Here is a 15,000-nt window from a genome sequence, read left to right as displayed (position 1 = left end):
GCGAAAGAACTTTGTAACACAGCATCAACATGGATTCAGGGATGGCAGGTCCTGCCTCACAGGGTTACTTGAATTCTACGACCAGGCAACAAAAATAAGGCAAGAAAGAGAAGGGTGGGCAGACTGCATATTTTTGGATTGTCAGAAAGCCTTTGACACAGTGCCACACAAGAGGCTAGTGAAAAAACTGGAGATGCAGGCTGGAGTGGAAGGGAAGGTACTCCGTTGGATACAGGAGAACCTAAGTAACAGGAGACAACGAGTCAGTGTGAGGGGTGAGGTCTCAGATTGGCGAGACGTTACGAGTGGAGTACCGCAGGGGTCAGTCCTTGGACTTATACTGTTTCTGATATATGTAAATGATCTTCCAGAGGGTATAGAATCGTTTCTCTCAATGTTTGCCGATGATGCAAAAATTATGAGGATTGAAACTGAGGACGATAGTAGGAGGCTACAAGATGACCTAGACAGACTGAGTGAATGGTCCAACAAATGGCTGTTGAAGTTCAACCCGAGTAAATGCAAAGTAATGAAACTAGGTGGTGGAAATAGGAGGCCAAACACAGGATACAGAATTGGAGATGAAGTACTTAATGAAACAGACAGAGAGAAAGATCTAGGAGTTGATATCACACCAAACCTGTCTCCTGAAGCCCACATAAAAAGAATAACGTCTGCGGCATATGCGAGGCTGGCTAACATCAGAACAGCGTTCAGGAACCTGTGTAAGGAATCATTCAGAATCTTGTACACCACATATGTAAGACCAATCCTGGAGTATGCGGGCCCCAGCATGGAGCCCGTACCTTGTCAAGCACAAGACGAAGCTGGAAAAAGTCCAAAGGTATGCCACTAGACTAGTCCCAGAACTAAGAGGCATGAGTTACGAGGAAAGGCTGCGGGAAATGCACCTTACGTCACTGGAAGACAGAAGAGTAAGGGGAGACATGATCACAACCTACAAAATCCTCAGAGGAATCGACCGGGTAAACAAGGATAAACTATTCAACACTGGTGGGACGCGAACAAGGGGACACAGGTGGAAACTGAGTACCCACATGAGCCACAGAGACGTTAGAAGGAACTTTTTCAATGTCAGAGTAGTTAACGGATGGAATGCACTAGGCAGTGATGTGGTGGAGGCTGACTCCATACACAGTTTTAAATGTAGATATGATAGAGCCCAGTAGGCTCAGGAATCTGTACACCAGTTGATTGACAGTTGAGAGGCGGGACCAAAGAGCCAAAGCTCAACCCCCGCAAGCACAAATAGGTGAGTACAAATAGGTGAGTACACACACACACACACACACAAAGCAGTGTACATGCCAGCTTCATGGAGTAAAAAAACTGCATTTGTTTCTCTCTCAAAAACCCAAGCTTCACAACTTGGGGAAAAAACCCAGAGGCACAATGAAAAGGATGACTAAAGCAGAGATACAAGCTCATAACACTGCCAGGGAAGCAGTGTAGCCTGGTGAGAGAGAGAGAGACGAGAGAGAGAGAGAGAGAGGGGGGAGGAGAGAGAGAGTGTTATCTTGAGATGATTTCGGGGCTTTAGTGTCCGCGCTATAGTGTGTATAGGGGAGAGAGAGAGAGAGAGAGAGAGAGAGAGAGAGAGAGAGAGAGAGAGAGAGAGAGAGAGAGAGAGAGAGAGAGAGAGAAGAAAAGGGATAGAAGAACAGGAAAGGATAGAATAAGAAATAAAGCGGTCATTGAAATAAGTGAGAGAAGAGAGAAAGAAAGAGAGGTAGAAACAATGAAGAGAGTATTAAAATGAAACGATGGAAAGAGAAGATGAGAAAGAATAGTGATAATGGAACAGGAAATAGGAATAAGGGGAAAGAAAGAAGAAAGGAAACATGCAAGAATTATTAAAATACTTGATTAAAATATAACCGGAAAGCAAATATGTAAATGAGTAAAGCCTCAATAAAAGTTAAGTAATGTAGAAAGTAACAATAAAGAGAGAATGTGGAAACAGAATAAACAATAAAGAGAGAGAGAAAATAATCAAAGCGCAGACAAAGCAATGAAAGTGAAGAGAAAATAACGCGGAGCGAAGAAAGAGACAGAGAAAGTAGATAACAATTCAGAATTAGTAAAGATCAATAAAAAAAAAGCAAAATCATTATTTTCTGGGTCTGAGCGTCACTTCCTTGCCTACACTTAGACTCAGAACTCGCTACACACACATCCCGCAGATAAGTTGTTTACATATATGAGAAATAGTATGGATCCCAGCACCGATCCTTGAGGCACTACGTTCCCCACGACTAGTACCTTAGCTCTCTATGCAGTTCATCTACGCTTACTACGCGTAGTTCATCTACGCGTACTTTGTTGTTACTGTATTCCTGTCTGGGTCTTTTGTCGTTTGCTTGGGGGTTGTAAATTACCAGGACCACTATATTTTTCACATTTGCTGTCACAGTCCCAGTGATGGAGTCCGTATATCCATTTGTATTTTTATATTCTAATTCTTTGAACATCTATGTTCATTTTATTAGGAGTGCAATTAACCCTCAATGTCTTCATTTTCTTTCTTCCCTTATTACTCTGTGTCTTCCTGGAAGTATTGCATCTGAGATCATATAAATTATTTGTTTCCACAGTTGCAATTAAATCAGGTTCTATTTCACGAACCCATTCTTTTATTTCCTCTGCTTTGTAACTCCATCAGCATTTGTGTATAATATTTTAAGACCCCTCTTGGATACGGTTTCCAGAATTTTCAGAGCATTCTTGTCTATTTGGTTCTCTTTGTGTAGGTGTGAGAGATGGATACAGTACTAACTGTGATGAGTAGTTGTGAGGTAGTAAGTATGAGATAGTAGGTGTGTATGCGAGAAATAAGTTCCGCACATTTACACCGATTAAAGCGCTCGCATAGAGCAGTCAGCGACGGTGACAATCCAATAGACACAATCCACGCAGGTGGTCACAAGCGAACTAGACCAAGGCCGGACCTGGCCATAGTCCAATATGACCTCTATCCCAGCCAAGCCGCGCGGGCGGCAGGCAGAGGTCAGGGTCCATCGCAATGATTGGCCATCCTCAACCTATATATTACCCGGCAAGCCCACACCCTCACCCACTGAATTATCACCCATTATTTTATATATTATACCCCATAATACCGAGGTGGTGACTGCGTTCCTCTCTCGGAACAATGTCAATTGCGAATGGATTCGTGAAGCTTTTGGATTTTGCGCAGTTCTCTGACACTGTTAGTCTAGTGAGTATATGAAATTGATTTAACAGGTTGTTGGTGTTTGCTTTACTTTTATGATTGTGTTTGCATAGCACCGCCGCCCAAATGAGAACTTGGGATATATCTGATGGGCCCATTGTGCTTGCTGTCGTCGCCTGGGGTCGTCAGTCGTCAAGCAGACCCAAGTAATTGGGGGCACGCATATGCTTACTGCTCGGTGAAATTCATCTGTAATTATTTTATTAATCACTTTATTGGAATTATATATATACATATATATATATATATATATATATATATATATATATATATATATATATATATACATATATATATATATATATATATATATGTCGTACCTAGTAGCCAGAACGCACTTTTTGGCCTACTATACAAGGCCAAATTTGCCTAATAAGCCAAGTTTTCCTGAATTAATATATTTTCTCTAATTTTTTTCTTATGAAATGATAAAGCTACCCATTTCATCATGTATGAGGTCAATTTCTTTTTATTGGAGTTAAAATTAACGCAGATATATGACCAAACCTAACCAACCCTACCTAACCTAAACTAACCTATCTTTATAGGTTAGGTTAGGTTAGGTAGCCGAAAAAGTTAGGTTAGGTTAGGTTAGGTAGGTTAGGTAGTCGAAAAGACATTAATTCATGAAAACTTGGCTTATTAGGCAAATCGGGCCTTGCATAGTAGGCTGAGAAGTGCGTTCTGGCTACTAGGTACGACATATATATATATATATATATATATATATATATATATATATATATATATATATATATATATATAATATAATACCCAGTGTGCCATATTAGTGGATATAAGAAAGGCACTAAATGTCAAGAGACCAATATATGAGCATGGGGGTAATTCAGAGAGCAGGGCGTGGACACCTTCTGAGACCTGGACGACCCCGTCTCAACAACCAGCAAGAGAGAGGTTGTCGGTTGTTGAGAGGACAGGTTAGTTCTCCCAACAACCAATATGAGGGTTGTCTTCTAGCAAGGAACTAAGATGGTGCATTCCACCAGGCACGTGGATGGCAGAACTAGACATAACACCTGTTTTACAAACGTCCTACCGAAAATAATGAGCATATTCTATCGTCACTTAAAGTAATGTTTTGGAGAAAATTGCGACGTGTTACAACACATTCAGCAACATTATGCAATTTTTTTATTAGCAAATTATAATAGGGGGATATCCTATTTTTTTTTAATCTTAATGTAATTTGTTTTCTGTTATCAGAACTGATTTATGGAAAAGGATGTGGAAGAGGGATTTAATTAGAGGCACCATCATGGTTGGGAAAGGGAGGGATTTATGAGGGGAAAGCGCCAAGCCATTATGACATAGCACTTGGTAGTCCTGTTGGTCCATAGAGCCCTATCCCTTCCGGTTTGACTGTGTCGTGTGGGACAAAATTTTATCAGTTGGTACTTTATTTTTTGTTCTTTATTTCCGTGTTTTCTTCCCCTTTGCTAGCCATCAATCATGTGTGTTTGTTTTCTTGTTCCGTCTTTCTCATTTTCACACATGTATTTTTTTATGTGTGTGACGTCACTGGAATGTGTATGACGTCACTAGGAATTTGTGTAACGTCACTAGAATTTGTGACATCATAGAAATTTGTTATAGTGTTATCATAAGAGTTTTTGAACGAATCTTTATGCTCAACATTATATATATATATATATATATATATATATATTATATATATATATATATATATATGTCGTACCTAGTAGCCAGAACTCACTTCTCAGCCTACTATGCAAGGCCCGATTTGCCTAATAAGCCAAGTTTTCCTGAATCAATATATTTTCTCTAATTTTTTTCTTATGAAATGATAAAGCTACCCATTTCATTATGTATGAGGTCAACTTTTTTTTATTGGAGTTAAAATTAACGTAGATATATGACCGAACCTAACCAACCCTACCTAACCTAACCTAACCTATCTTTATAGGTTAGGTTAGGTTAGGTAACCGAAAAAGTTAGGTTAGGTAGGTTAGGTTGTCGAAAAACAATTAATTCATGAAAACTTGGCTTATTAGGCAAATCGGGCCTTGCATAGTAGGCTGAGAACTGAGTTCTGGCTACTAGGTACGACATACATATATATATATATATATATGTCGTACCTAGTAGCCAGAACTCACTTCTCAGCCTACTATTCAAGGCCCGATTTGCCTAATAAGCCAAGTTTTCCTGAATTAATATATTTACTATAATTTTTTTCTTATGAAATGATAAAGCAACCCTTTTCTCTATGTATGAGGTCAATTTTTTTTTATTGGAGTTAAAATTAACGTAGATATATGACCGAACCTAACCAACCCTACCTAACCTAACCTAACCTATATTTATAGGTAAGGTTAGGTTAGGTAGCCAAAAAAAGCTAGGTTAGGTTAGGTTAGGTAGGTTAGGTAGACGAAAAAACATTAATTCATGAAAACTTGGCTTATTAGGCAAATCGGGCCTTGAATAGTAGGCTGAGAAGTGCGTTCTGGCTATTAGGTACGACATATATATATATATATATATATATATATATATATATATATATATATATATATATAAACTACATATATAAGATATATGTAACTACATATATGTGAGATATATGTAGTTACACATTCTCAAGAGGAGTAAGGAAGCGAGAGGTAATATGTCAGCACTTGAGCGATAATATCTGCACCTGAGCGATATATTTCGGCGTTGGGTCTATGTAGGTATGATTAGCGATGCAACGGTAACAGTTGGGGAGGTTTTGGGGTCAAGGGTGAGTGGGGTCATGGGGTCAAAGCTGAGGGGGGGGGGGGGGTAGAGATCTTGGGGTCACAGGTTTATAATAGTTAAGCATAATATATATTACATGTCGCGTTTTCACAAATATATTTCCATGTGAAGGGGAATGAGCAGGTGTCACGTTATAGAAAACGTGTTGTGGGCGCGGAAAGAAAACGGCGATGTGGGTGACCAGGTGCTGGTGGTGGTTCAGCGGGTCGGCCTTGGTCGAGCCAGTTGTGCACTAGTCAGTGAGTAGTGAGGGTGTCGGCCACGTGGTTAGTGGTGCTTCCTGTGCTTGTGTGTTGGGCGCGTGCTCTGGGGCCCCGGCTTCTCCAGGCACGAGTGTTCTGCGCATGCGCTGTTAATCTTGTAGTTGTTCCAAAGGGGGAATACAAGTTTGGCATTTCTCTTTGTTCGCGTCTGTGAAGGTTTAGTTGGTGGATTTCACCTCCTGGCCGCCCGGTGGATGGGTGTGCGTTAGTGTATGGATATTTATGTATATCCTCATACGAAACCGGTGCATCTTTTTCTCAATCATGGCGGTTTGTTTACATTTGTGAGTTCTGGAGTGCCGTAGGTTGTTTATAACAACGGTAAACGGTTGTTTACACTTAATTAGGTTTGTCCCCAAACTCTTAAAACTGTTTGGTAAATGTAAACAAATCCGCCATGATGGAAAGAGATTTACATCTGTGTAAATCATGAATCGAGATCCGGCTCCTGGGCTCCCGTCTGGGCCAGGTCGTGGGCCAACTGTTAACGGAGCAACGGACAGACACCTCACAACAGAACCACTACCAACTGCTGTGTTCAATGCAATCTGCTATGTCTAACTGTTCATAGCAATTAGTTCATAACGGGGGAAAAAGTGGGCTATTGTTTATAGAAAATTAATACAAGGCCAGTCTGGGTCGCCCCCCAGTGCCACACTTTAAGAAAGATTGGCATTTGTAGAACCCCCACCCCTCCCACCCATTGGTTTTGTTTAGCAGTTTCAGGGTTAAGATATATAACAATTACCGAGGGGGGGGGGAGGAGAGACCCGGGCGCAGCCGGTTACCCCCACTTGTTGGGGGGTTGGGGGGTCACCCATGTGGGGGTGTAGCAGGTGTGGAGGGGGGTGTAGCAGGTGTGGAGGGTGGTGTAGCCGGTGTGGAGGGTGGTGTAGGCGGTGTGGAGGGTAGTGTAGCAGGTGTGGGAGGGGGAGTGTAGCAGGTGTGGGAGGGGGGTGTGGGAGGGGGAGTGTAGCAGGTGTGGGAGGGGGAGTGTAGCAGGTGTGGAAGGGGTGTAGCAGGTGTGGAGGGTTTTAGGAATCCCGACAATTTGAAACAAGGAAAATATTTTGGTCAGTACATTGATACGTTGAAAGATTATATTTGAAATCTTTTTGCGCAGTGTGTCGGGGGCGTGTGCGCTGTTGCGCAGTGTGTCGGGGGCGTGTGCGCTGTTGCGCAGTGTGTCGGGGGCGTGTGCGCTGTTGCGCAGTGTGTCGGGGGCGTGTGCGCTGTTGCGCAGTGTGTCGGGGGCGTGTGCGCTGTTGCGCAGTGTGTCGGGGGCGTGTGCGCTGTTGCGCAGTGTGTCGGGGGCGTGTGCGCTGTTGCGCAGTGTGTCGGGGGCGTGTGCGCTGTTGCGCAGTGTGTCGGGGGGCGTGTGCGCTGTTGCGCAGTGTCTCTGGGGCGTGTGCACTGTTGCGCAGTGTCTCGGGGGGCGTGTGCACTGTTGCGCAGTGTCTCGGGGGGCGTGTGCACTGTTGCGCAGTGTCTCGGGGGGCGTGTGCACTGTTGCGCAGTGTCTCGGGGGGCGTGTGCACTGTTGCGCAGTGTCTCGGGGGGCGTGTGCACTGTTGCGCAGTGTCTCGGGGGGCGTGTGCACTGTTGCGCAGTGTCTCGGGGGGCGTGTGCACTGTTGCGCAGTGTCTCGGGGGGCGTGTGCACTGTTGCGCAGTGTCTCGGGGGGCGTGTGCACTGTTGCGCAGTGTCTCGGGGGCGTGTGCACTGTTGCGCAGTGTCTCGGGGGGCGTGTGCACTGTTGCGCAGTGTCTCGGGGGGCGTGTGCACTGTTGCGCAGTGTCTCGGGGGGCGTGTGCACTGTTGCGCAGTGTCTCGGGGGGCGTGTGCACTGTTGCGCAGTGTCTCGGGGGGCGTGTGCACTGTTGCGCAGTGTCTCGGGGGGCGTGTGCACTGTTGCGCAGTGTCTCGGGGGGCGTGTGCACTGTTGCGCAGTGTCTCGGGGGGCGTGTGCACTGTTGCGCAGTGTCTCGGGGGGCGTGTGCACTGTTGCGCAGTGTCTCGGGGGGGCGTGTGCACTGTTGCGCAGTGTCTCGGGGGGCGTGTGCACTGTTGCGCAGTGTCTCGGGGGGCGTGTGCACTGTTGCGCAGTGTCTCGGGGGGCGTGTGCACTGTTGCGCAGTGTCTCGGGGGGCGTGTGCACTGTTGCGCAGTGTCTCGGGGGGCGTGTGCACTGTTGCGCAGTGTCTCGGGGGGCGTGTGCACTGTTGCGCAGTGTCTCGGGGGGCGTGTGCACTGTTGCGCAGTGTCTCGGGGGGCGTGTGCACTGTTGCGCAGTGTCTCGGGGGGCGTGTGCACTGTTGCGCAGTGTCTCGGGGGGCGTTTGCACTGTTGCGCAGTGTCTCGGGGGGCGTGTGCACTGTTGCGCAGTGTCTCGGGGGGCGTGTGCACTGTTGCGCAGTGTCTCGGGGGGCGTGTGCACTGTTGCGCAGTGTCTCGGGGGGGCGTGTGCACTGTTGCGCAGTGTCTCCGGGGGGCGTGTGCACTGTTGCGCAGTGTCTCGGGGGGCGTGTGCACTGTTGCGCAGTGTCTCGGGGGGGCGTGTGCACTGTTGCGCAGTGTCTCGGGGGGCGTGTGCACTGTTGCGCAGTGTCTCGGGGGGCGTGTGCACTGTTGCGCAGTGTCTCGGGGGGCGTGTGCACTGTTGCGCAGTGTCTCGGGGGGCGTGTGCACTGTTGCGCAGTGTCTCGGGGGCGTGTGCACTGTTGCGCAGTGTCTCGGGGGGCGTGTGCACTGTTGCGCAGTGTCTCGGGGGGCGTGTGCACTGTTGCGCAGTGTCTCGGGGGGCGTGTGCACTGTTGCGCAGTGTCTCGGGGGGCGTGTGCACTGTTGCGCAGTGTCTCGGGGGGCGTGTGCACTGTTGCGCAGTGTCTCGGGGGGCGTGTGCACTGTTGCGCAGTGTCTCGGGGGGCGTGTGCACTGTTGCGCAGTGTCTCGGGGGGCGTGTGCACTGTTGCGCAGTGTCTCGGGGGGCGTGTGCACTGTTGCGCAGTGTCTCGGGGGGCGTGTGCACTGTTGCGCAGTGTCTCGGGGGGCGTGTGCACTGTTGCGCAGTGTCTCGGGGGGCGTGTGCACTGTTGCGCAGTGTCTCGGGGGGCGTGTGCACTGTTGCGCAGTGTCTCGGGGGGGCGTGTGCACTGTTGCGCAGTGTCTCGGGGGGCGTGTGCACTGTTGCGCAGTGTCTCGGGGGGCGTGTGCACTGTTGCGCAGTGTCTCGGGGGGGCGTGTGCACTGTTGCGCAGTGTCTCGGGGGGCGTGTGCACTGTTGCGCAGTGTCTCGGGGGGCGTGTGCACTGTTGCGCAGTGTCTCGGGGGGCGTGTGCACTGTTGCGCAGTGTCTCGGGGGGCGTGTGCACTGTTGCGCAGTGTCTCGGGGGGCGTGTGCACTGTTGCGCAGTGTCTCGGGGGGCGTGTGCACTGTTGCGCAGTGTCTCGGGGGGCGTGTGCACTGTTGCGCAGTGTCTCGGGGGGCGTGTGCACTGTTGCGCAGTGTCTCGGGGGGCGTGTGCACTGTTGCGCAGTGTCTCGGGGGGCGTGTGCACTGTTGCGCAGTGTCTCGGGGGGCGTGTGCACTGTTGCGCAGTGTCTCGGGGGGCGTGTGCACTGTTGCGCAGTGTCTCGGGGGGCGTGTGCACTGTTGCGCAGTGTCCTCGGGGGGCGTGTGCACTGTTGCGCAGTGTCTCGGGGGGCGTGTGCACTGTTGCGCAGTGTCTCGGGGGGCGTGTGCACTGTTGCGCAGTGTCTCGGGGGGCGTGTGCACTGTTGCGCAGTGTCTCGGGGGGCGTGTGCACTGTTGCGCAGTGTCTCGGGGGGCGTGTGCACTGTTGCGCAGTGTCTCGGGGGGCGTGTGCACTGTTGCGCAGTGTCTCGGGGGGCGTGTGCACTGTTGCGCAGTGTCTCGGGGGGCGTGTGCACTGTTGCGCAGTGTCTCGGGGGGCGTGTGCACTGTTGCGCAGTGTCTCGGGGGGCGTGTGCACTGTTGCGCAGTGTCTCGGGGGGCGTGTGCACTGTTGCGCAGTGTCTCGGGGGGGCGTGTGCACTGTTGCGCAGTGTCTCGGGGGGCGTGTGCACTGTTGCGCAGTGTCTCGGGGGGCGTGTGCACTGTTGCGCAGTGTCTCGGGGGCGTGTGCACTGTTGCGCAGTGTCTCGGGGGGCGTGTGCACTGTTGCGCAGTGTCTCGGGGGGCGTGTGCACTGTTGCGCAGTGTCTCGGGGGGCGTGTGCACTGTTGCGCAGTGTCTCGGGGGGCGTGTGCACTGTTGCGCAGTGTCTCGGGGGGCGTGTGCACTGTTGCGCAGTGTCTCGGGGGGCGTGTGCACTGTTGCGCAGTGTCTCGGGGGGCGTGTGCACTGTTGCGCAGTGTCTCGGGGGGCGTGTGCACTGTTGCGCAGTGTCTCGGGGGGCGTGTGCACTGTTGCGCAGTGTCTCGGGGGGCGTGTGCACTGTTGCGCAGTGTCTCGGGGGGCGTGTGCACTGTTGCGCAGTGTCTCGGGGGGCGTGTGCACTGTTGCGCAGTGTCTCGGGGGGCGTGTGCACTGTTGCGCAGTGTCTCGGGGGGCGTGTGCACTGTTGCGCAGTGTCTCGGGGGGCGTGTGCACTGTTGCGCAGTGTCTCGGGGGGCGTGTGCACTGTTGCGCAGTGTCTCGGGGGGCGTGTGCACTGTTGCGCAGTGTCTCGGGGGGCGTGTGCACTGTTGCGCAGTGTCTCGGGGGGCGTGTGCACTGTTGCGCAGTGTCTCGGGGGGCGTGTGCACTGTTGCGCAGTGTCTCGGGGGGCGTGTGCACTGTTGCGCAGTGTCTCGGGGGGCGTGTGCACTGTTGCGCAGTGTCTCGGGGGGCGTGTGCACTGTTGCGCAGTGTCTCGGGGGGCGTGTGCACTGTTGCGCAGTGTCTCGGGGGGGCGTGTGCACTGTTGCGCAGTGTCTCGGGGGGCGTGTGCACTGTTGCGCAGTGTCTCGGGGGCGTGTGCACTGTTTGCGCAGTGTCTCGGGGGGCGTGTGCACTGTTGCGCAGTGTCTCGGGGGGCGTGTGCACTGTTGCGCAGTGTCTCGGGGGGCGTGTGCACTGTTGCGCAGTGTCTCGGGGGGCGTGTGCACTGTTGCGCAGTGTCTCGGGGGGCGTGTGCACTGTTGCGCAGTGTCTCGGGGGGCGTGTGCACTGTTGCGCAGTGTCTCGGGGGGCGTGTGCACTGTTGCGCAGTGTCTCGGGGGGTGTGCACTGTTGCGCAGTGTCTCGGGGGCGTGTGCACTGTTGCGCAGTGTCTCGGGGGGCGTGTGCACTGTTGCGCAGTGTCTCGGGGGGCGTGTGCACTGTTGCGCAGTGTCTCGGGGGCGTGTGCACTGTTGCGCAGTGTCTCGGGGGGCGTGTGCACTGTTGCGCAGTGTCTCGGGGGGCGTGTGCACTGTTGCGCAGTGTCTCGGGGGGCGTGTGCACTGTTGCGCAGTGTCTCGGGGGGCGTGTGCACTGTTGCGCAGTGTCTCGGGGGCGTGTGCACTGTTGCGCAGTGTCTCGGGGGGCGTGTGCACTGTTGCGCAGTGTCTCGGGGGGCGTGTGCACTGTTGCGCAGTGTCTCTGGGGCGTGTGCACTGTTGCGCAGTCTCAGGTGTGTGTGCACAGTTGCAGTCTCTAGGGGGCGTGTGTGCACTGTTGCGCAGTGTCTCAGGGGCGTGTGTGCACTGTTGCGCACTCTCTCAGGGGCGTGTGTGCACTGTTGCGTAGTGTCTCTGGGGCGTGTGCACAGTTGCACAGTCTCTCAAGGGCGTATGCACTGTTGCGCAGTGTCTCTGGGGCGTGTACACAGTTGCGCAGTCCCTGTGGCGGGAAGGGGGCGCGCACAATCGCTCAGAGGATAAAATGTGATTCCAAAAATAGCACTTCCTGGTGTGTGTGTTACTGCTAAAATGTTAATTAGCGGTTAGTTAGCGACACACTTGGTTAGCCGCGTGACCGCTGTTAATATCTCACTTTGATGCTTTTTAACCTGCGTGTGTCGCTGGTTGGCGCCGACGTCGTGGCGCCGACGCCGACGGGCCGACGCCGACACGTCGACGTCGTGGGTCCGACGGCGCCTGAGGTATAAGTCATCTCCCCAAGGGTGTAATGCTATTGTTTTTAGGAGTGAAAGGTCAGGTTAGGTTAGTCGGTCGCTGGTGCTACAGCTTGAGCCGTGGGTACGTGGGTATTGGGGGCACCCACGTGGGTATAGGGGGCACCCACGTGGGTATAGGGGGCACCCACGTGGGTATTGGGGCACCCACGGGGGTATAGGGGGCACCCACGGGGGTATAGGGGGCACCCACGGGGGTATAGGGGGCACCCACGGGGGTATAGGGGGCACCCACGGGGGTATAGGGGGCACCCACGGGGGTATAGGGGGCACCCACGGGGGTATAGGGGGCACCCACGTGGGTATATGGGGCACCCACGGGGGTATAGGGGCACCCACGGGGGTATAGGGGGCACCCACGTGGGTATAACGGGCACCTACGGGGGTATAACGGGCACCCACGGGGGTATAACGGGCACCTACGGGGGTATAACGGGCACCCACGGGGGTATAACGGGCACCTACGGGGGTATAACGGGCACCCACGGGGGTATAGGGACCCCCGAGACTGTGGTGCCCACTTGGGTATAGGGGCATGTGCCCTACTCAAGATTTATATACAAATACAATATTAACCCTCCTATATTTTATATATATAATTACATTTGATTCACGATTCAGTTTATATATGATTATTATTTTTATATATATTATTAGTACTTATAATGGGGACATTTAGCAGTTTGTGGTGTGTTTGTCTCTGGTAAAGTCTTGACCCCAAGTCCTAAACCATATTGGCCAGTTGACTGATGGAATTATTATATTTACAAGACCTAATTAAGTCCTAATTTCTTGGGTCTGTGTCTGTCTGTGTCCTGAAAGTTCTTTCCTACTGTGTCATACTCTTTTCCTAAACATCCCCTTGACTTGCTAGTCCGGGGACTTTGGGCCTCTTAAACGTCAAAAAGACCGGGAATTTGGCCTTGCTAAGTCCGGGGGACTTGTGTGTGTCGACCAATACACCAGACTCGCAATACTTCTCCCAGCAAACAACGCTCCCAAAGGCCAGAAATCGGCATCAGAACCTCGCCTTGCGGAACCGCATTCGGAAAACCTTTTGTGTACGAGCACAATAGTGAGAATATGAGAGCTTCAGGGGGGCTCTTTTGGGAGCTTTTATCTCTGCCACAAGCCTGGTGTAGTACGTCGTATTCTGACGTTTAAATCCACTTAAATGGGGGGAAATGGGTGTAGTTTAGTTTAGTTAGGGGGCGCCGAGGGGATGTGCCGTTTTCTATTGGTGGGTTCTTGGTTTGGTTAGGTTAGGGTAGGTTGAGTTTTTTTTTTTTAGGTGATGGGAATGGTTGAAAGGATGGGAGGGGTTATTATATACCCCTTTCCATCTGGCTCTCTTACGCTCTCAGCTCTCCCCCATCTCTTATTCCCTTCCTCTATCCACCCGTCCCGTCCCGTCCCGTCCCGTCACTTGCGCCGACTCAAGCGATCGTAAAGTTAGAGAGTTGGTTCGCATTATCTTCCCCCGTGTGGGTCCGGCCGCCATCTTGATGCGCGCGCGCACGAGAGATCTATTCCCCCCCCCTGTATGTCTATTAGTCAGTATAGGTACTATAGGAGTCTGGCCACTTGGGGGGGGGGGCGGGGGGTCCACCTTTTTTTTTTTGGGGGGGGGGGGCGGGGGTCCACCTTTTTTTTTAGGGGGGGCGGATATAAGGCTAAAGTGTATATATTCGCAGGCTTCCTGTCCCCGACTAAATGAATTGGAATGGTGTGTGTTAATTAGCCCGGCTGTTCTGATAGCATCGTGTCAGCAAGGTGGACAGCCCGCCTGCTATCATAACATTGTGTCAGCAAGGCGGACAGTCCGCCTTCTATCATAACATTGTGTCAGCAAGGCGGACAGCCCGCCTTCTATCATAACATTGTGTCAGCAAGGCGGACAGCCCGCCTGCTATCATAACATTGTGTCAGCAAGGCGGACAGCCCGCCTGCTATCATAACATTGTGTCAGCAAGGCGGACAGCCCGCCTGCTATCATAACATTGTGTCAGCAAGGCGGACAGCCCGCCTGCTATCATAACATTGTGTCAGCAAGGCGGACAGCCCGCCTGCTATCATAACATTGTGTCAGCAAGGCGGACAGCCCGCCTGCTATCATAACATTGTGTCAGCAAGGCGGACAGCCCGCCTTCTATCATAACATTGTGTCAGCAAGGCGGACAGCCCGCCTGCTATCATAACATTGTGTCAGCAAGGCGGACAGCCCGCCTGCTATCATAACATTGTGTCAGCAAGGCGGACAGCCCGCCTGCTATCATAACATTGTGTCAGCAAGGCGGACAGCCCGCCTTCTATCATAGCATCGTGTAACTCAGGATATTTTAAAACTTTGTATAAAATCTCCATTGTTTAATAAACCTGAAAAAGAAATTCCTGATATTTAAAACTTGTGTAAAGCAAATTGAAATTGAAAACTTCATCCTAAAATTCTGAGTGTCTTAACAGAAAACGAGGAGAATTAAATCGGGGGGAGGGAGTTGGGTAAATGTAACAGCTCCATAAGTGCAATTATGCACTGTTTGACAGTAAGAAAATGTACTTATTACACTTAGTATTAAATCGTACTGTC

General features: G+C 51.3%; 1 protein-coding gene across 1 annotated transcript in view; it reads right to left on the bottom strand.

Moving 5' to 3' along the window:
* Positions 1–6,721: 6,721 nt before the first annotated feature.
* The window catches only part of LOC138355884 (uncharacterized), a 42,273-nt gene continuing 33,994 nt past the window's right edge, over positions 6,722–15,000 (bottom strand). The window contains exons 3-5 of the mRNA XM_069311436.1: positions 12,272–12,375; positions 7,376–11,862; positions 6,722–6,775 (exon numbers count right to left, since the gene is read on the bottom strand). Coding sequence (XP_069167537.1) covers positions 6,722–6,775; positions 7,376–11,862; positions 12,272–12,375 — 4,645 coding nt within the window. The remainder of the gene's footprint in view (positions 6,776–7,375; positions 11,863–12,271; positions 12,376–15,000) is intronic.

Source organism: Procambarus clarkii, chromosome 6 (genome assembly GCF_040958095.1).
Source record: "Procambarus clarkii isolate CNS0578487 chromosome 6, FALCON_Pclarkii_2.0, whole genome shotgun sequence".
Taxonomy (NCBI): domain Eukaryota; kingdom Metazoa; phylum Arthropoda; class Malacostraca; order Decapoda; family Cambaridae; genus Procambarus; species Procambarus clarkii.
Note: the sequence above shows the minus strand (reverse complement) of the source record. Positions and strands in the feature narration are given on the sequence as shown.